This window comes from Panulirus ornatus, chromosome 63 (assembly GCF_036320965.1).
Source record: "Panulirus ornatus isolate Po-2019 chromosome 63, ASM3632096v1, whole genome shotgun sequence".
NCBI classification, from domain to species: domain Eukaryota; kingdom Metazoa; phylum Arthropoda; class Malacostraca; order Decapoda; family Palinuridae; genus Panulirus; species Panulirus ornatus.
Genome location: NC_092286.1, coordinates 13,622,833 through 13,644,793, shown reverse-complemented (window position 1 = coordinate 13,644,793; position 21,961 = coordinate 13,622,833). Strand labels below are relative to the sequence as shown.

General features: G+C 41.8%; 1 protein-coding gene across 1 annotated transcript in view; it reads left to right on the top strand.

Moving 5' to 3' along the window:
• Gapvd1 (GTPase activating protein and VPS9 domains 1) overlaps window positions 1-21,961 on the top strand; it is a 141,294-nt gene that overhangs the window by 15,878 nt on the left and 103,455 nt on the right. Inside the window, exons 3-7 of the mRNA XM_071656428.1 lie at window positions 6,806-6,979; window positions 7,179-7,363; window positions 9,444-9,561; window positions 13,824-14,035; window positions 18,014-18,248. Coding sequence (XP_071512529.1) covers window positions 6,806-6,979; window positions 7,179-7,363; window positions 9,444-9,561; window positions 13,824-14,035; window positions 18,014-18,248 — 924 coding nt within the window. The remainder of the gene's footprint in view (window positions 1-6,805; window positions 6,980-7,178; window positions 7,364-9,443; window positions 9,562-13,823; window positions 14,036-18,013; window positions 18,249-21,961) is intronic.

The window sequence follows — 21,961 nt, the reverse complement described above, 5'->3', positions numbered from 1 at the left end:
AGAGGGAGACCAAATTGGAGGTGGAAAGATGGAGTGAAAAGGATTTTGTGTGATCGGGGCCTGAACATGCAGGAGGGTGAAAGGAGGGCAAGAAATAGAGCGAATTGGAGTGATGTGGTATACAGGGGTTGACGTGCTGTCAGTGGATTGAATCAAGGCATGTGAAGCGTCCGGGGTAAACCATGGAAAGATGTGTAGGTATGTATATTTGCGTGTGTGGACGTGTGTATGTACATGTGTATGGGGGGGGGTTGGGCCATTTCTTTCGTCTGTTTCCTTGCGCTACCTCGCAAACGCGGGAGACAGCGACAAAGTATAAAAAAAAAAAAAAAAATTAATGGTCTTTTTCATTATTATTTCTTGCAATCTAAGGTTTTATCAACTATTAACTAATTAGTTTTACAAGAGTATCCTTAATCTGTTATCTCTTGATGTGTCAGTGAGGCGTGGTGGTTCATAACCATGGAGACAATACCTCAATGGGGTCAGCCTATGTACACAATCACACACACACACACACACACACACACACACACACTCATATATATATATATATATATATATATATATATATATATATATATATTTTTTTTTTTTTTTTTTTTTATACTTTATACTTATATATATTTTTTTTTTATACTTTGTCGCTGTCTCCCGCGTTTGCGAGGTAGCGCAAGGAAACAGACGAAAGAAATGGCCCAACCCCCCCCATACACATGTATATACATACATCCACACACGCAAATATACATACCTACACAGCTTTCCATGGTTTACCCCAGACGCTTCACATGCCTTGATTCAATCCACTGACAGCACGTCAACCCCGGTATACCACATCGCTCCAATTCACTCTATTCCTTGCCCTCCTTTCACCCTCCTGCATGTTCAGGCCCCGATCACACAAAATCTTTTTCACTCCATCTTTCCACCTCCAATTTGGTCTCCCTCTTCTCCTTGCTCCCTCCACCTCCGACACATATATCCTCTTGGTCAATTTTTCCTCACTCATCCTCTCCATGTGCCCAAACCACTTCAAAACACCCTCTTCTGCTCTCTCAACCACGCTCTTTTTATTTCCACACATCTCTCTTACCCTTACGTTACTCACTCGATCAAACCACCTCACACCACACATTGTCCTCAAACATCTCATTTCCAGCACATCCATCCTCCTGCGCACAACTCTATCCATAGCCCACGCCTCGCAACCATACAACATTGTTGGAACCACTATTCCTTCAAACATACCCATTTTTGCTTTCCGAGATAATGTTCTCGACTTCCACACATTCTTCAAGGCCCCCAGAATTTTCGCCCCCTCCCCCACCCTATGATCCACTTCCGCTTCCATGGTTCCATCCGCTGCCAGATCCACTCCCAGATATCTAAAACACTTCACTTCCTCCAGTTTTTCTCCATTCAAACTCACCTCCCAATTGACTTGACCCTCAACTCTACTGTACCTAATAACCTTGCTCTTATTCACATTTACTCTTAACTTTCTTCTTTCACACACTTTACCAAACTCAGTCACCAGCTTCTGCAGTTTCTCACATGAATCAGCCACCAGCGCTGTATCATCAGCGAACAACAACTGACTCACTTCCCAAGCTCTCTCATCCCCAACAGACTTCATACTTGCCCCTCTTTCCAAAACTCTTGCATTCACCTCCCTAACAACCCCATCCATAAACAAATTAAACAACCATGGAGACATCACTCACCCCTGCCGCAAACCTACATTCACTGAGAACCAATCACTTTCCTCTCTTCCTACACGTACACATGCCTTACATCCTCGATAAAAACTTTTCACTGCTTCTAACAACTTGCCTCCCACACCATATATTCTTAATACCTTCCACAGAGCATCTCTATCAACTCTATCATATGCCTTCTCCAGATCCATAAATGCTACATACAATTCCATTTGCTTTTCTAAGTATTTCTCACATACATTCTTCAAAGCAAACACCTGATCCACACATCCTCTACCACTTCTGAAACCGCACTGCTCTTCCCCAATCTGATGCTCTGTACATGCCTTCACCCTCTCAATCAATACCCTCCATGAGTCCAGACATACATAAATAAACCTTATACCAACCTGTCAATTTGAGCAGTCACCACCCTTTTAATAATGTCCACTGCAATACCATCCAAAACTGCTGCCTTGCCGGCTTTCATCTTCCGCAAGCTTTTACTTTTTTTTTTTTTTTTTTTTTTTTTTTTTTACTTTGTCGCTGTCTCCTGCGTTTGCGAGGTAGCGCAAGGAAACAGATGAAAGAAATGGCCCAACCCACCCCCCATACACATGTATATACATACGTCCACACACGCAAATATACATACCTACACAGCTTTCCATGGTTTACCCCAGACGCTTCACATGCCTTGATTCAATCCACTGACAGCACGTCAACCCCTGTATACCACATCGACTCCAATTCACTCTATTCCTTGCCCTCCTTTCACCCTCCTGCATGTTCAGGCCCCGATCACACAAAATCTTTTTCACTCCATCTTTCCACCTCCAATTTGGTCTCCCACTTCTCCTCGTTCCCTCCACCTCCGACACATATATCCTCTTGGTCAATCTTTCCTCACTCATTCTCTCCATGTGCCCAAACCATTTCAAAACACCCTCTTCTGCTCTCTCAACCACGCTCTTTTTATTTCCACACATCTCTCTTACCCTTACGTTACTTACTCGATCAAACCACCTCACACCACACATTGTCCTCAAACATCTCATTTCCAGCACATCTATCCTCCTGCGCACAACTCTATCCATAGCCCACGCCTCGCAACCATACAACATTGTTGGAACCACTATTCCTTCAAACATACCCATTTTTGCTTTCCGAGTTAATGTTCTCGACTTCACACATTCTTCAAGGCTCCCAGGATTTTCGCCCCCTCCCCCACCCTATGATCCACTTCCGCTTCCGCTTCCATGGTTCAATCCGCTGCCAGATCCACTCCCAGATATCTAAAACACTTTACTTCCTCCAGTTTTTCTCCATTCAAACTTACCTCCCAATGACTTGACCCTCACCCCTACTGTACCTAATTACCATGCTCTTATTCACATTTACTCTTAACTTTCTTCTTTCACACACTTTACCAAACTCAGTCACCAGCTTCTGCAGTTTCTCACATGAATCAGCCACCAGCGCTGTATCATCAGCGAACAACAACTGACTCACTTCCCAAGCTCTCTCATCCCCAACAGACTTCATACTTGCCCCTCTTTCCAAAACTCTTGCATTCACCTCCCTAACAACCCCATCCATAAACAAATTAAACAACCATGGAGACATCACACACCCCTGCCGCAAACCTACATTCACTGAGAACCAATCACTTTCCTCTCTTCCTACACGTACACATGCCTTACATCCTCGATAAAAACTTTTCACTGCTTCTAACAACTTGCCTCCCACACCATATATTCTTAATACCTTCCACAGAGCATCTCTATCAACTCTATCATATGCCTTCTCCAGATCCATAAATGCTACATACAAATCCATTTGCTTTTCTAAGTATTTCTCACATACATTCTTCAAAGCAAACACCTGATCCACACATCCTCTACCACTTCTGAAACCACACTGCTCTTCCCCAATCTGATGCTCTGTACATGCCTTCACCCTCTCAATCAATACCCTCCCATATAATTTACCAGAAATACTCGACCAACTTATACCTCTGTAATTTGAGCACTCACTCTTATCCCCTTTGCCTTTGTACAGTGGCACTATGCACGCATTCCGCCAATCCTCAGGCACCTCACCGTGAGTCGTACATACATTAAATAACCTTACCAACCAGTCAACAATACAGTCACCCCCTTTTTTAATAAATTCCACTGCAATACCATCCAAACCTGCTGCCTTGCCAGCTTTCATCTTCCGCAAAGCTTTTACTACCTCTTCTCTGTTTACCAAATCATTTTCCCTAACCCTGTATATATATATATATATATAGCTGTGTAGGTATGTATATTTGCGTGTGTGGACGTGTGTATGTGCATGTGTATGGGGGGGGTTGGGCCATTTCTTTCGTCTGTTTCCTTGCGCTACCTCGCAAACGCGGGAGACAGCGACAAAGTATAAAAAAAAAAAAAAAATATATATATATATATATATATATATATATATATATATATATATATATTTTTTTTATCTCGGAAAGCAAAAATGGGTATGTTTGAAGGAATAGTGGTTCCAACAATGTTGTATGGTTGCAAGGCGTGGGCTATGGATAGAGTAGTGCGCAGGAGGGTGGATGTGCTGGAAATGAGGTATTTGAGGACAATGTGTGGTGTGAGGTGGTTTGATCGAGTGAGTAACGTAAGGGTAAGAGAGATGTGTGGAAATAAAAAGAGCGTGGTTGAGAGAGCAGAAGAGGGTGTTTTGAAGTGGTTTGGGCACATGGAGAGAATGAGTGAGGAAAGATTGACCAAGAGGATATATGTGTCAGAGGTGGAGGGAACGAGGAGAAGAGGGAGACCAAATTGGAGGTGGAAAGATGGAGTGAAAAAGATTTTGTGTGATCGGGGCCTGAACATGCAGGAGGGTGAAAGGAGGGCAAGGAATAGAGTGAATTGGAGCGATGTGGTATACCGGGGTTGACGTGCTGTCAGTGGATTGAATCAAGGCATGTGAAGCGTCTGGGGTAAACCATGGAAAGCTGTGTAGGTGTGTATATTTGCGTGTGTGGACGTATGTATATACATGTGTATGGGGGGGGGTTGGGCCATTTCTTTCGTCTGTTTCCTTGCGCTACCTCGCAAACGTGGGAGACAGCGACAAAGTATAATAAAAAAATAAAATAAATATTTTTTTTTTCATTCTATTTGCCGTTTCCCGCATTAGCAAGGTAGCACTAAGAGCAGAGGACTGAGCCTTTGAGGGAATATCCTCACTTGGCCCCCTTCTCTGTTCCATCTTTTGGAAATTTTTTTTTTTTTTTTTTTTTTTTTTGGCCGCTGTCTCCCGCGTTTGCAAGGTAGCGCAAGGAAACAGACGAAAGAAATGGCCCAACCCACCCCATACACATGTATATACATACGTCCACACATGCAAATATACATACCTACACAGCTTTCCATGGTTTACCCCAGATGCTTCACATGCCCTGATTCAATCCACTGACAGCACGTCAACCCCGGTATACTACATCAATCCAATTCACTCTATTCCTTGCCCTTCTTTCACCCTCCTGCATGTTCAGGCCCCGATCACACAAAATCTTTTTCACTCCATCTTTCCACCTCCAATTTGGTCTCCCACTTCTCCTTGTTCCCTCCACCTCCGACACATATATCCACTTGGTCAATCTTTCCTCACTCATTCTCTCCATGTGCCCAAACCATTTCAAAACACCCTCTTCTGCTCTCTCAACCACACTCTTTTTATTTCCACACATCTCTCTTACCCTTACGTTACTTACTCGATCAAACCACCTCACACCACACATTGTCCTCAACCATCTCATTTCCAGCACATCCATCCTCCTGCGCACCACTCTATCCATAGCCCACGCCTTGCAACCATACAACATTGTTGGAAACACTATTCCTTCAAACATACCCATTTTTGCTTTCCGAGATAATGTTCTCGACTTCCACACATTCTTCAAGGCTCCCAGGATTTTCGCCCCCTCCCCCACCCTATGATCCACTTCCGCTTCCATGGTTCCATCTGCTGCCAGATCCACTCCCAGATATCTAAAACACTTTACTTCCTCCAGTTTTTCTCCATTCAAACTTACCTCCCAATTGACTTGACCCTCAACCCTATGGTACCTAATAACCTTGCTCTTATTCACATTTACTCTTAACTTTCTTCTTTCACACACTTTACCAAGTTCAGTCACCAGCTTCTGCAGTTTCTCACATGAATCAGCCACCAGCGCTGTATCATCTGCGAACAACAACTGACTCACTTCCCAAGCTCTCTCATCCCCAACAGACTTCATACTTGCCCCTCTTTCCAAAACTCTTGCATTCACCTCCCCAACAACCCCATCCATAAACAAATTTAACAACCATGGAGACATCACACACCCATGCCGCAAACCTACATTCACTGTGTGTGTGTGTGTGTGTGTGTGTGTGTGTCTTTTTCTTGTCTGTTTTCCTGGCCCTACCTTGCTGAAGGAGGGGATGATGATGATATTTTCCTGTGGGGTGGGATAGTGCCAGGAATAGATGAAGACAAGTAGGTATAAATATGTGCATGTGTATGTATGTAATGTCTGCATATGTGTATGTATATGTATGTATATGTGTGTATGTGGACGTTTATGTATATGAGTGGATGGGCCATTCTTCATCTGTTTCCTTGCACTACCTCGCTGATATGGGAAACAGCGATTATGCATAATAAATGAATATTTTGTCCTCTGACAATGAGACAGCCTTACCAAGGCGACTTTTCCCCTGCAGAGTAATCACAACCTTGTAGTCTAGACACACCTATATCGATACATAAAATGGTAATCACAAGTGAGAATGTAATCACAGATGATTAAGAAATTGCTGAAAAGGCTATTATTGTGATTGTGAAAGGCAAAAGTAATGAGATAGTTATAAATTGTGGCCATGGGGCAAATTTATGCTATCTGTATAGTTTGAATGATGTAGGCTACGTGTTCTCTGATGATTATGTATTTTGGTAATGTTAGTAATAGGAGTGTTGTAACATTAATATGGATAATGTTATGGTATTAATGTGGCACAGATTTATGCTATTGGAAGAAACCTCCCTGAAATAGGACAATGTATTCTTAGGTGCGGAAAACAATTGAGCAAGCTTATCATGCCTCATGGGTTCGGGGAGAACAACACAGAAACTACAATGACCTTATTCTACGGCCTCACTCGTCACCACCTGCCTGCTGTCAAAGAGCAAACCTGTTGAATCAGTTGAAATTCATTGATGGATACAAGGTGTTGGGATTCAATGTAAGTGAAGCAGCATTTTGTTTGAGTTTCTTCTGTTGGATATTGGCTACTTCAAAATTGTCTTTGGAATAGTAGATACTGATTTTCAGTTGCAAGAAATTTCATAATGTTGATTTATTATTTAACAGATGCAGAGAACTGCAACTTTTTAAAGGTAACTTATGGTTACTTTCATTGATAAAGACTTTTGATATTTTAGGAATCTTTTTATGGGGATTTACTCTCAAGCCTTCGTGAAAATCCAAGGCTCGTTGCAAGATGTCTGGTTGTGGGAGAGAATCAGAACCAAGAAGCAATGCAGGTTACAGCAAGAACAGTGTTCTCTTCGGTGTATGCCAACTGTCTTCTCCCAGATGATGAAACTTATGTTCTCAACTTGCTGAAGTGAGTATTTTCAAATTTTCATGAATGTTTGTACTCGGAGAGTCACCATATGGAGTCTAGCAGGTTTCAGGATTTTTTTTCATATGTTTGCTGTTTCTTACATGCCACAGTAGTGCCAAGAACAGATGAAGACTGGGTAAGATTGAGTTTAGAATGGTAAAAGGTAAGATTGAAATGAAGCTAGGGGACTGATGAGGAATAGAGGGTATATAGGGAAAGTAGAGCTGACATGTGTGTAAGAAGTATGTTGCAGGTGGGAGGTGGGCATGTGAGACAAGGATATGTGTGTTGCTATCTGGATCTGGAGAAAGTATATGATTGGGTTGATGAAGATACTTTTTGGAAGGAGTTAAGAACATTGGCGTGGGAGGAAATAGAGTGGAAGTGTACTGAACGGAGAGAAATGGGGGAAGAATGCTCAGAATGGTGTATGGGAAAGAGGTGTGTAAGGTCAGGGTTAAGTGGAGACTCTTGCCATGCCACCCTGTTGATGGGAGTTCTCAGAGGGAACAGGTGTCAAGAGATATAGGTCGATGAATAGGAAATAAGGAGTTTTATCAAGAGAGTAAGAATGTAAATAGAAAAAAAAGGTATAAGAAGCAGTAAGGAGTTTTTATCAAGATAGTAAGCATGTAGATTGAAAAAAGGTATTAGAAGCAGTAAAGAGTTTTTATCAAGAGAGTAAGCATGTGTATTAGTTTAGGCAGAGAGAAGAGTAAGTGATTCAAGGTGACGTTAGGTCTGCAGCAGGTGGTGTTTGATGTCATCATGTTTGTTTTATCTGTTTATGGATAGGGTGTTGAAGGAAGTGAATGTGAGGGTTTGCAGTTTGGAAGGAGGGTCTTAGGAGGTGAGTTAGTTTCTGTTTTGTGATGACATGGCACAAGTGGCAGATTTGAGAAAAAACTGCTGAACTTGTTTTCTAAGTTTAGGAGAGAGAGAGAGAGAGAGAGAGAGAGAGAGAGAGAGAGAGAGAGAGAGAGAGAGAGAGAGAGAGAGAGAGAGTGTTTGTGTGAGAGAGAGAGAGAAGAGAAAGCTGAGAGTAAATGTAAATAAAAGCATTGTCATTAAGTTCAGCAGTGGAGAGAGACAGGTTACTTGGAATGTGAGTTTGAATGGAGAAACCTTAGAGGGAAATAAGTGTTTGTGATATCTGGGAGTGGACATTGTAGTTATTGGAACCATGGGAACTTTAGTGAATTATAGGATCAGTGAGGGAGTAAAGGTCATGGATGCATTTTGGAATGTGTGGAAAGAGAGGTCACTGTCTGGGAGAGCAAAGATGAGCTTGTTTGAAGGTATAGAAGAACCAGCAGTGTTTTGTGGATGCAAGGTGTAGTCTATAGATGAGAATATATAGAAGAGGGTGAATGTATCAGAAGTGAAGTGTGTGAGGACAGTATGTGGTATGAGGAGGGTTGATTGAATGAAAAATTATAAAGTTACAGTTATATTAATGAACAGAATATGGTTGAGAGAACTGAAGAGGGTGTGCTGAAATGATCTTAAGGTATGAAGAGAATGAGTGAGTAGAGGTTGACAAGGAAGTGGAGGGGCCAAAGAGAAGTGGGAGACTGAATTGGAGATGGAAGGACAATATGAAAAAGGTTTTGAATGCTTGTAACTTGTATATGCAGGAGGTTGTAAAGCATGCACATGTTAGATTGAATTGGAGCAGTCTGGAATATAGTGGGCAATGTGCTTTCATGGGACTGAACCTGGCATATGAAGAGTTAGGGGAACCGTGGAAAGATTTTGTATTCTGATTGTGGATTGGAGGATGTGGTGTCAGTGCAGTGTATGTGACAACTAGAGAATAGATGTCAGTAACTGAGGCCTTTTCATTGTTCCTGATGCTACTTTGCTAATGCAGAAAACTGAGAATATACTTGAAAGAAGAAAAGGTACCATAAAGTTGTAGGTACCTTATAGTAGTGTCTTGGGATGTTAATAATGGCGATAATTAGATCTTCTACTGGTCTGCCAAGACCATCGGTCAGTAGCACATCTTTCAGTGGATGCTTTGGCCATAGAAGACTGTGTTTTATTTATGTTATTAATGCCATCAATTTTTTCACAGACACTTGATGGAGCTGCAGTTGGCAACTTCAGAAACCCCAAGTCGCTTATTACGCCATGGATCATGTGCTTTCAGCCAAATTTACCGAGCCTATGTGGACACACTTCCTCAAGCAAAGGTGTGAATGCCTTATGTATTTTGATTATGTTTAGATTTATCTTGTTTTTAGCAGTATTATTGCTTTATCCAAATGAAGTCAGAGATATTTTTCTCACCTACAGACTCTATAGATGATTATTTGCCCCCTCAAACATAATTGATGATTTGAGGCTGACAAGTGCTTATTCAGAGTACTTGGTGATTATTTAGCACCCTACCCAGGCTTGTGATATCATGATATAAGATGAGGTAATGCTAATCTACTACTCACCTTAATATGCTGGATCTTCACGTGCTTGCTAATGCTTTATATCCCTGCTTACCATTGTTTGATGTTTTACCATCATTTTTGTATGTGGCTTTCAGAGATGTTAGATTGGTATTATATCCTTTTATTTGTGTATTTCCTCTGAGTTAAAGTGAGAGTACTTCACATATGTTGAGCTGTGACAATATTGCATTAACCTTAGACCTTATGTTGATGAGTTAGCATGAAGATTTTCGTTTTTGGTATGCTTAGCATTTTTTCCTTTATTTCTGAGTTGCTTTAGATATTTTGATTTTAAAACAGGCAGATAGAATAACAGATGATTGATGTGACCATAGTTATAAATATTTATTTATTTTTTATCTTTTTTTATATACTTATCTGCCGTCTCCCACATTATTAAGGTAGCGCAAGAAAACAGATGAGGAATGGCCCAGCCCATCCACATACACATGTATATACATAATTACCCACACACGCACATATTCATATATACACATGTACATATCCATACTTGCTGCCTTCAACCATTCCCATTGCCACCCCACCACACACGAAATAGTATTTCCCCCCCTTTTTTTTTTTCCAGCAAGGCAGCACCAGGAACAGACAAAAAAGGCTACATTTGTTCAACCTCAGTTTCCAGCTGTCATGTGTAATGCACCAAAACCAACAAACACCTGATCCACACATCCTCTACCACTTCTGAAACCACACTGCTCTTCCCCAATCTGATGCTCTGTACATGCCTTCACCCTCTCAATCAATACCCTCCCATGTAATTTCCCAGGAATACTAAACAAACTTATACCTCTGTAATTTGAGCACTAACTCTTATCCCCTTTGCCTTTGTACAATGGCACTATGCAAGCATTCCGCCAGTCCTCAGGCACCTCACCGTGAGTCATACATACATTAAATAACCTTACCAACCAGTCATCAATACAGTCACCCCCTTTTTAAATGAATCCTGCTGCAGTAGCATCCAAACCTGCTGCCTTGCTGACTTTCATCCTCCGTAAAACTTTTACTACCTCTTCTCTGTTTAGCAAATCATTTTCCCTAACCCTCTCACTTTGCACACCACCTCGACCAAAACACCCTATATCTGCCAGTCTATCATCAAACACATTCAACAAACCTACAAAATACTCACTCCATCTTCTTCTCGCATCACCACTACTTGTTATCACCTCTCCATTAGCCCCCTTCACTCATGTTCCCATTTGTTCCCTTGTCTTACGCACTTTATTTACCTCCTTCCAAAACATCTTTTTATTCTCCCTAAAATTTAATGATACTCTCTCACCCCAACTCTCATTTGCCCTCTTTTTCACCTCTTGCACCCGATCCACACATCCTCTACCACTTCTGAAACCATACTGCTCTTCCCCAGTCTGATGCTCTGTACATGCCTTCACCCTCTCAATCAATACCCTCCCATATATTTGTTGAGTATTTCCAAGAATACTCAACAAACTTATACCTCTGTAATTTGAGCACTCACTTTTATCTCCTTTGCCTTTGTACAATGGCACTATGCAAGCATTCCGCCAGTCCTCAGGCACCTCACCATGAATCATACATACAATAAATAACCTTACCAACCAGTCAACAATACAGTCACCCCCTTTTTTAATGAATTCCACTGCAATACCATCCAAACCCGCTGCCTTGCTAGCTTTCATCATCCGCAAAGCTTTTACTATCTCCTCTCTGTTTACCAAATCATTCTCCCTAACCCTCTCACTTTGCACACCACCTCAACCAAAACACCCTATATTTGCCACTCTGTCATCAAACACATTCAACAAACCTTCAAAATACTCACTCCATCTCCTTCTCACATCACCACTACTTGTTATCACCTCCCCATTAGCCCCCTTCACTGAAGTTCCCATTTGCTCCCTTGTCTTACACACTTTATTTACCTCCTTCCAAAACAACTTTTTTGCCGCTGTCTCCCGCATTTGCGAGGTAGCGCAAGGAAACAGATGAAAGAAATGGCCCAACCCACCCCCATACACATGTGTATACATACACGTCCACACTCACAAGTATACATACCTATACATCTCAATGTACACATATATATATATATATACACACAAACACATACATATATACCCATGCACACAATTCACACTGTCTGCCTTTATTCATTCCCATCGCCACCTCACCACACATGGAATACCATCCCCCTCCCCCCTCATGTGTGCGATGTAGCGCTAGGAAAAGACAACAAAGGCCCCATTCTTTCACACTCAGTCTCTAGCTGTCATGCAATAATGCCCGAAACCACAGCTCCCTTTCCACATCCAGGCCCCACACAACTTTCCATGGTTTACCCCAGACGCTTCACATGCCCTGATTCAATCCACTGACTGCACGTCAACCCCGGTATACCACATCGATCCAATTCACTCTATTCCTTGCCCGCCTTTCACCCTCCTGCATGTTCAGGCCCCGATCACTCAAAATCTTTTTCACTCCATCTTTCCACCTCCAATTTGGTCTCCCACTTCTCGTTCCCTCCACCTCCGACACATATATCCTCTTGGTCAATCTTTCCTCACTCATTCTCTCCATGTGCCCAAACCAATTCACAACACCCTCTTCTGCTCTCTCAACCACGCTCTTTTTATTTCCACACGTCTCTCTTACTCTTACATTACTTACTCGATCAAACCACCTCACACCACACATTGTCCTCAAACATCTCATTTCCAGCACATCCACCCTCCTGCGCACAACTCTATCCATAGCCCACGCCTCGCAACCATACAACATTTATCAACCATAAAACCATAAAAGTTAACAACCATAAAACATCTTTTTATTCTCCCTAAAATTTAATGATACTCTCTCACCCCAACTCTCATTTGCCCTCTTTTTCACCTCTTGCACCTTTCTCTTGACCTCCTGCCTCTTTCTTTTATACATCTCCCAGTCATTTGCATTATTTCCCTGCAAAAATTGTCCAGATGCCTCTCTCTTCTCTTTCACTAACATTCTTACTTCTTCATCCCACCACTCACTATCCATTCTAATCTGCCCACCTCCCACGCTTCTTATGCCACAAGCATCTTTTGCGCAAGCTATCACTGCTTCCCTAAATACATCCCATTCCTCCCCCACTCCCCTTACGTCCTTTGTTCTCACCTTTTTCCATTCTGTACTCATTCTCTCTGGGTACTTCCTCACATAAGTCTCCTTCCCAAGCTCACTTACTCTCACCACTCTCTTCACCCCAACATTCTCTCTTCTTTTCTGAAAACCTCTACAAATCTTCACCTTCGCCTCCACAAGATAATGATCAGACATCCCTCCAGTTGCACTTCTTAGCACATTAACATCCAAAAGTCTTTCTTTCGTGCGCCTATCAATGAACACGTAATCCAGTAACACTCTCTGGCCATCTCTCCTACTTACATATGTATACTTATGTATTTCTCTCTTTTTAAGCCAGGTATTCCCAATCACCAGTCCTTTTTCAGCACATAAATCTACAAGCTCTTCACCATTTCCATTTACAACACTGAACACCCCATGTACACCAATTATTCCCTCAACTGCCACATTACTCACCTTTGCATTCAAATCACCCATCACTATTACCCGGTCTCATGCATCAAAACTACTGACACACTCACTCATCTGCTCCCAAAACACTTGTCTCTCATGATCTTTCTTTTCATGCCCAGGTGCATATGCACGTATACACATATGTATACATAAACTCCCATACACACACATGTACAGACATATACATATCAACGTATATATACATATACATACACAGACACGTACATATATACACATATACTTTCTGCCTTCATCCAATCCAGCCGCTACCCTGCCACACAGAACCCCCTCCATGCATGCCAGTGTGTTCTAGGTAATGCCAGGAAAATTTAATCAAAGAGAACTGTTCACCCTAGTTTGAAGAATATTATTTTGTGTATTTCATCTTTGAAAGTTCTTTCTATACTTTTTTTGATATATTCTTGCAGGTATTTTTGACAGCTGCCCTTCATCTGCCAATTGTACAGCTTTTAATGGAAGATGAACTATTCCTTGACATTGACCCTTCAAAAGCTGCTGTGCGTTTCCCTGCTGAGGAACGTCTTAAAAGATTTGGCAAAGAAGGCACTTTAGAATACAACGCTGCCTTGGCAAAGTATCGAGCATGGACCATTGCCAAGCTAGTTAAAATCACTAACAGGTATTATTTTTTGACTTCAAGTGTCTGTCTTCAAAATAGTGATGATTAAATGTGGGTACACAATAAAGGCATTTGATAGTGGATGTTACATTTCTTGTAGCCACTTTCAAGAGTTTTTTGAAAGATTTTCTGCAGTCCTTTTATCTTTTATTTGCTGTATAGGTTGAGTGTGTGTAATGCAGTGATTTTTATTATTTTTATTTTGCTTTGTCGCTGTCTCCTGCGTTTGCGAGGTAGCACAAGGAAACAGACGAAAGAAATGGCCCAACCCACCCCCATACACATGTATATACATACACGTCCACACACGCAAATATACATACCCATACATCTCATTGTACACTTATATATACTCACACAGACGCATACATATATACACATGCACACAATTCACAGTCTGCCTTTATTCATTCCCATCGCCACCTCGCCACACATGGAATAACATCCCCCTCCCCCCTCGTGTGTGTGAGGTAGCGCTAGGAAAGGATAACAAAGGCCCCATTCGTTCACACTCAGTCTCTAGCTGTCATGCAATAATGCCCAAAACCACAGCTCCCTTTCCACATCCAGGCCCCACAGAACTTTCCATGTTTTACCCCAGACACTTCACGTTCCCTGATTCAGTCCATTGACAGCACGTCGACCCTGGTATACCACATCGATCCAATTCACTCTATTCCTTGCCCGCCTTTCACCCTCCTGCATGTTCAGGCCCCGATCACTCAAAATCTTTTTCACTCCATCTTTCCACCTCCAATTTGGTCTCCCACTTCTCGTTCCCTCCACCTCCGACACATATATCCTCTTGGTCAATCTTTCCTCACACATTCTCTCCATGTGCCCAAACCACTTCAAAACACCCTCTTCTGCTTTCTCAACCACACTCTTTTTATTTCCACACATCTCTCTTACCCTTACATTACTTACTCGATCAAACCACCTCACACCACATATCGTCCTCAAACATCTCATTTCCAGCACATCCACCCTCCTTCGCACAACTCTATCCATAGCCCATGCCTCACAACCATACAACATTGTTGGAACCACTATTCCTTCAAACATACCCATTTTTGCTTTCGGAGATCATGTTCTCGACTTCCACACATTCTTCAAAGCTCCCAGGATTTTCGCCCCCTCCCCCACCCTATGATTCACTTCCGCTTCCATGGTTCCATCCGCTGCCAGATCCACTCCCAGATATCTAAAACACTTTACTTCCTCTGGTTTTTCTCCATTCAAACTTACCTCCCAATTGACTTGACCCTCAACCCTACTGTACCTAATAACCTTGCTCTTATTCACATTTACTCTTAACTTTCTTCTTTCACACACTTTACCAAACTCAGTCACCAGCTTCTGCAGTTTCTCACATGAATCAGCCACCAGCGCTGTATCATCGGTGAACAACAACTGACTCACTTCCCAAGCTCTCTCATCCCCAACAGACTGCATACTTGCCCCTCTTTCCAAATGCAGTGATATAAGTTTTAATTTCCTCTACCTCCTTGAACATTACAGTGAAAGTTATTTCATTCCCTTTTTGCTTATCAGTTTGTTCTTTGACTTCCATGTTTGAACCAGAGAAAATTTCTGTTCTTTACTTTGTCTTCTTTCTGTTCATCATATTCTGGTTCATAATGTTCATCAAAAGTTTTGTGTAATATTTAGTGTTGTCTTTAACATATTTTGGTATACTTTAACCCTTGAATTATACAGATCATCTGCAATTTTCCTCCCCAAAGTGTAAAAAAAAAAATTATCCAGATTATTAGTTTATTTTAAGGGACTGTTTAATGTGGTAGATGATAGAGTGGCAGATTTAGGGTATCTGGGTTTGAAGGTATGTCAAGTGAGAGAATCAGGGCAAGTGGTTTGGTGAAAAGGGAAGATGTGGTGAAAGTTTCATGAAAGAAGGAGTGTAGCGAGGTTAGTGGAGTGGATGGGCCTACAGTTAAATTTTTTAAGAAAGGAAGTGATTTGTGTTGTTGATTGGTTAGTTAGGATTCTTAATGTATGTATGGCTGATGGAAAGGTTCTGAATATTGGAAGAATTCCTTTATATTGTCATTGTAAAGGCAAGAGGGACAAAAGTGAATGTTCAAAGTGCCATGATTTTTTAGGATATGCTTGGTAAATTGCATGGCAGAGTGGTGATGGAGTGGGTGGTGGAATGCACAGAGTATCGTATGGGAGGCAAAAAGATGGAGTGGGTGGTGGGATGCACAGAGTATCGTATGGGAGATAAAAAGGTGGCTTGAAGTGGTAGATGATGTGTGGCTAAATTGTCTGCTTTGAAAATATGAGAGATATGCTTAGAGAAACAAGGATTTGTGTGTGGCATTTATGAATCAGGAGAAAGTGATGATACTGTTGATAGAGATGCCTTGTGGGTGGTGGTATGATTATATGGTTTAGGAGGAAAGTTACTTGAAGCATTAAAGAGTTTTTATTAAGAGTAGAAAGAGAGGAAAATGAGCTGTTTCATGCAAAACTGTGTCTTTAGCAGGGTTGTGTGATGTCACCATGGCTGTTTATTCTGTTTATGGAATGATTGGTGAGGAAGGGGCAGGTCTGCAGTCTGTTAGAGGTGTGTGTGTGTGTGTGTGTGTGGGAGATTAGTCATTTATTATTTGTTGATGACACACCTCTGGTGACAGATTTGAATGAGAAGCAACAGAAAATTGTTTTTAAGTTTGGGAGAATGTGTAAAAGGAGAAAGTTAAGAGTAAGTGTGAATAAAAGTAAGGTTCAAGGGTTTAGCAGGGGAGAGAGACAGGTCAGTTGGAGTGTGAGTTTGAATAGAGAGAACCTTGGGAAAATGGAGTGTATTAGATACCTAGGAGTGGACATGGCAGTGGATAGAACCATGGGTGATGAATTAAGCTATTGAATGGATTAAGGGTGCCAAGGTTCTGTGTATTTTAGGGAGTATGTGGAAAGAGGCTGTTGTATTTGAGGGTAAATATGGATATGTTTGATGATATAGCTATTACAAGGTGTTATGTGGATGCTTGGCATGGGCCCTAGATGAAGTGTAGAAGAGGTGATATGTGTTGAAAGTGAAATGTTTGAGGGCAGTGTGTGATGTGAGGAGTTCTGACTGAATTAAGAAATAATTAGGTAGGTAGTAGTTAGGCAGCCAACGACCAGGGAGGTATATGACCAGTACTACTTGCCTGGGTATCAGGATGGTTAGTGATGGTGATAGCTGTATAGTGAACCAGTACTTCAATGGTTGTCACGATGCACTCCCCTGATCCTAGGAGCTATCTTTTTTTTTTTTTTGCCTCACCCACACATGGACTCCTGACGTTCTCTCCACAAACATACAATCTCTCTTTATCACACATAATACTTGATAACACTTGATGCACACAACTCATTCTTTGTAACTAGATTTTCCTGTGGTGAGTGTTATGTTCAAGTGCTGTCTTTTGGCAAGATTTTATGAGCAAGATGGAAAATTTAGGTGGGAGCATTGGGTAGAAACATTAGAACATTAGGTAGAAACATTGGGCAGGAGCAATAGGTAGAAGTAGCCATTAGGAACATTAGGTAGGAGCCTCTACAAACACTGCACTAGACTTACCTTCTCTCAGTAGCCTGTTAAGGATTGAGGCACTAAGGGCTAAGAAGTGGCACTGGAGTTCTCTAGTTATGGAGACTCTGTTGCCAAATGATTACCACCTTGAGGGAGTTCTAGAAGGGAACAGGCACCACAGATAGATAGATAGGTAGGTTAGAGAGCTGTGGAAGGAAAGAAAGCATGTATGAGAAAGTTGAGTAGGGTGTGCTAAAACAATTTTGACATATGGAGAGGATGAATGAAGAGAGGCTAGTTCCTCCCAAATTTTGATGATTGCCATCAGAATGAGAGTTCTTGATATTTTCTCCTTACCTGTAATGTATTCATTGATGATCAGTGGGAAGATTAATTTATTCCTGAACTTCCTTTTTCCTTTTTCTTTTTCACAGGTTCATGGAGAGTATTAAAGATGCAATGAATTGCTTCCCACCTCAACTGTCTTGGCTTGTTAGAGTTCTTTATGATGTGCTTCTAACAGCAAAGCGAACGGACACCAGAGAAGTTAGTGCTATCTGTGTAGATCTGGTGTTTGCATTTTTCCTGTGTCCTGCTCTTGTGACGCCAGAACCACATGGAATTTGTGATGCACCAATTTCTCATATCTCAAGGTTTAATCTAATTCAGGTAAAGTAAGCTTTTACAATTATTGTTACAACAAAACTTCTTTTCTCTTGTACTTTGTCCATTCTGTTGTGATAAGTGCCCAAAGGTTTCCTCATGTGGTTTATGCAGGATTAGAGTTACCATATCAATGTTCAGTTTGAGATAAAAGGTTGATGGTTTCCCAGTCTCATCTATCCTTGAAAGACAAAATACAGTCTAAAGCCATTGCCTTCACCAGTAACCAGTCCCCACATTCATACCATACCAGCTTGTCAGATGGTTGTCTCTTCACTCGTACTGTGTCAGTCCAACTTGTAAAAGTTTCCTTTTGTTGAAGTTTATGCACTTTCTCGTATTGCATTGTATGTTTACCAGTCAATGGAGAAAAACAAGTTACAGAGAAGAGACAGTTTTGAAACACTTCACAAGCAAAATTGATGGTCTAGAGTGTGAGAACTACCGTAAGAGTTAGAAAGGACTTAGACTTTACTGCTTAGGAATATGAAAGGAAAGATACATGATAGTATATATAATATTCATTTATATTTATTTGTTTATGATACTTGATTACTGTTTCCTACGTCAGTGAGATAATGCCAGGAAACACACGAAGAATCGCCCATCCACTCATATATGCACACATATTTTATCGAGGATGTAAGGCATGTGTACGTGTAGGAAGAGAGGAAAGTGATTGGTTCTCAGTAAATGTAGGTTTGCGGCAGGGGTGTGTGATGTCTCCATGGTTGTTTAATTTGTTTATGGATGGGGTTGTTAGGGAGGTGAATGCAAGAGTTTTGGAAAGAGGGGCAAGAATGAAGTCTGTTGTGGATGAGAGAGCTTGGGAAGTGAGTCAGTTGTTGTTCGCTGATGATACAGCACTGGTGGCTGATTCATGTGAGAAACTGCAGAAGCTGGTGACTGAGTTTGGTAAAGTGTGTGAAAGAAGAAAGTTAAGAGTGAATGTGAATAAGAGCAAGGTTATTAGGTACAGTAGGGTTGAGGGTCAAGTCAGTTGGGAGGTAAGTTTGAATGGAGAAAAACTGGAGGAAGTAAAGTGTTTTAGATATCTGGGAGTGGATCTGGCAGCGGATGGAACCATGGAAGCGGAAGTGAATCATAGGGTGGGGGAGGGGGCGAAAATCCTGGGAGCCTTGAAGAATGTGTGGAAGTCGAGAACATTATCTCTGAAAGCAAAAATGGGTATGTTTGAAGGAATAGTGGTTCCAACAATGTTGTATGGTTGCGAGGCGTGGGCTATGGATAGAGTTGTGCACAGGAGGGTGGATGTGCTGGAAATGAGATGTTTGAGGACAATGTGTGGTGTGAGGTGGTTTGATCGAGTAAGTAATGTAAGGGTAAGAGAGATGTGTGGAAATAAAAAGAGCGTGGTTGAGAGAGCAGAAGAGGGTGTTTTGAAATGGTTTGGGCACATGGAGAGAATGAGTGAGGAAAGATTGACCAAGAGGATATATGTGTCAGAGGTGGAGGGAACGAGGAGAAGAGGGAGACCAAATTGGAGGTGGAAAGATGGAGTGAAAAAGATTTTGAGTGATCGGGGCCTGAACATGCAAGAGGGTGAAAGGCGGGCAAGGAATAGAGTGAATTGGATCGATGTGGTATACCGGGGTTGACGTGCTGTCAGTGGATTGAATCAGGGCATGTGAAGCGTCTGGGGTAAACCATGGAAAGCTGTGTGGGGCCTAGATGTGGAAGGGGAGCTGTGGTTTCGGGCATTATTGCATGATAGCTGGAGACTGAGTGTGAACGAATGAGGCCTTTGTTGTCTTTTCCTAGCGCTACCCCGCACACATGAGGGGGGAGGGGGATGGTATTCCATGTGTGGCGGGATGGCGATGGGAATGAATAAAGGCAGACAGTGTGAATTGTGTGCATGGGTATATATGTATGTGTCTGTGTGTGTATATATATGTGTACATTGAGATGTATAGGTATGTATATTTGCGTGTGTGGACGTGTGTGTATATACATGTGTATGGGGGTGGGTTGGGCCATTTCTTTCGTCTGTTTCCTTGCGCTACCTCGCAAACGCGGGAGACAGCGACAAAGCAAAATAAATAAATAAATAAGGGATGTCTGATCATTATCTTGTGGAGGCAAAGGTGAAGATTTGTAGAGGTTTTCAGAAAAGAAGAGAGAATGTTAGGGGGAAGAGAGTGGTGAGAGTAAGTGAGTTTGGGAAGGAGACTTGTGTGAGGAAGTACCAGGAGAGACTGAGTGCAGAATGGAAAAATGTGAGAACAAAGGACATAAGGGGAGTTGGGGGAGGAATGGGATGTATTTAGGGAGGCAGCGATGGCTTGTGCAAAAGATGCTTGTGGCATGAGAAGCGTGGTTGGTGTGCAGATTAGAAAGGGTAGTGAGTGGTGGAATGAAGAAGTAAGATTGCTATTGAAAGAGAAGAAAGAGGCATTTGGACGATTTTCGCAGGGGATTAATGCAAATGAGTGGGAGATGTATAAAAAAAAAAAACAGGCAGGAGGTCAAGAGAAAGGTGCAAGAGGTGAAAAAGAGGGCAAATTAAAGTTGGGGAGAGAGTATCATTAAATCTTAGGGAGAATAAAAAGATGTTTTGGAAGGAGGTAAATAAAGTGCGTAAGACAAAAGAACAAATGGGAACATCGGTGAAGGGGGCTAATGGGGAGGTAATAACAAGTAGTGGTGATGTAAGAAGGAGATGGAGTGAGTGTTTTGAATGTTTGTTGAGTGTGTTTGAAGATGGAGTAGCAGATATAGGGTGTTTTGGTCGAGGTGGTGTGCGATGTGAGAGGGTTAGGGAGAATGATTTGGTAAAGAGAGAAGAGGTAGTAAAAGCTTTGCGGAAGATGAAAGCTGGCAAGGCAATGGGTTTGGATGGTATTGCAGTGGAATTTATTAAAAAAGGGGGTGACTGTGTTGTTGACTGGTTGGTAAAGATATGTAATGAATGTATGACTCATAGTGAGATGCCACTGTACAAAGGCAAAGGGGATAAAGGTGAGTGCTCAAATTTTAGAGATATAAGTTTGTTGAGTATTCCTGGGAAATGACATGGGAGGGTATTGATTGAGAGGGTGAAGGCATGTACAGAGCATCAGATTGGAGAAGAGCAGTGTGGTTTCAGAAGTGCTAGAGGATGTGTGGATCAGGTGTTTGCTTTGAAGAATGTATGTGAGAAATACTTAGAAAAGCAAATGGATTTGTATGTAGCATTTATGGATCTGGAGAAGGCATATGATAGAGTTGATAGAGCTGCTCTGTGGAAGGTATTAAGAATATATGGTGTGGGAGGCAAGTTGCTAGAAGCAGTGAAAAGATTTTATTGAGAATGTAAGGCATGTGTACGAGTAGGAAGAGAGAAAAGTGATTGGTTCTCTGTGAATGTCAGTTTGTGGCAGGGGTGCGTGATGTCTCCATGGTTGTTTGATTTGTTTATGTATGGGGTTGTTAGGGAGGTGAATGCAAGAGTTTTGGAGAGAGGGGCAAGTATGGAGTCTGTTGTGGATGAGAGAGCTTGGGAAGTGAGTCAGTTGTTGTTCGCTGATGATACAGCGCTGGTGGCTGATTCAGGGTGAAAAACTGCAGAAGCTGGTGACTGAGTTTGGTAAAGTGTGTGAAAGAAGAAAGCTGGGAGTAAATGTGAATAAGAGCAAGGTTATTAGATACAGTAGGGTTGAGGGACAAGTCAGTTGGGAGGTAAGTTTGAATGGAGAAAAACTGGAGGAAGTGAGGTG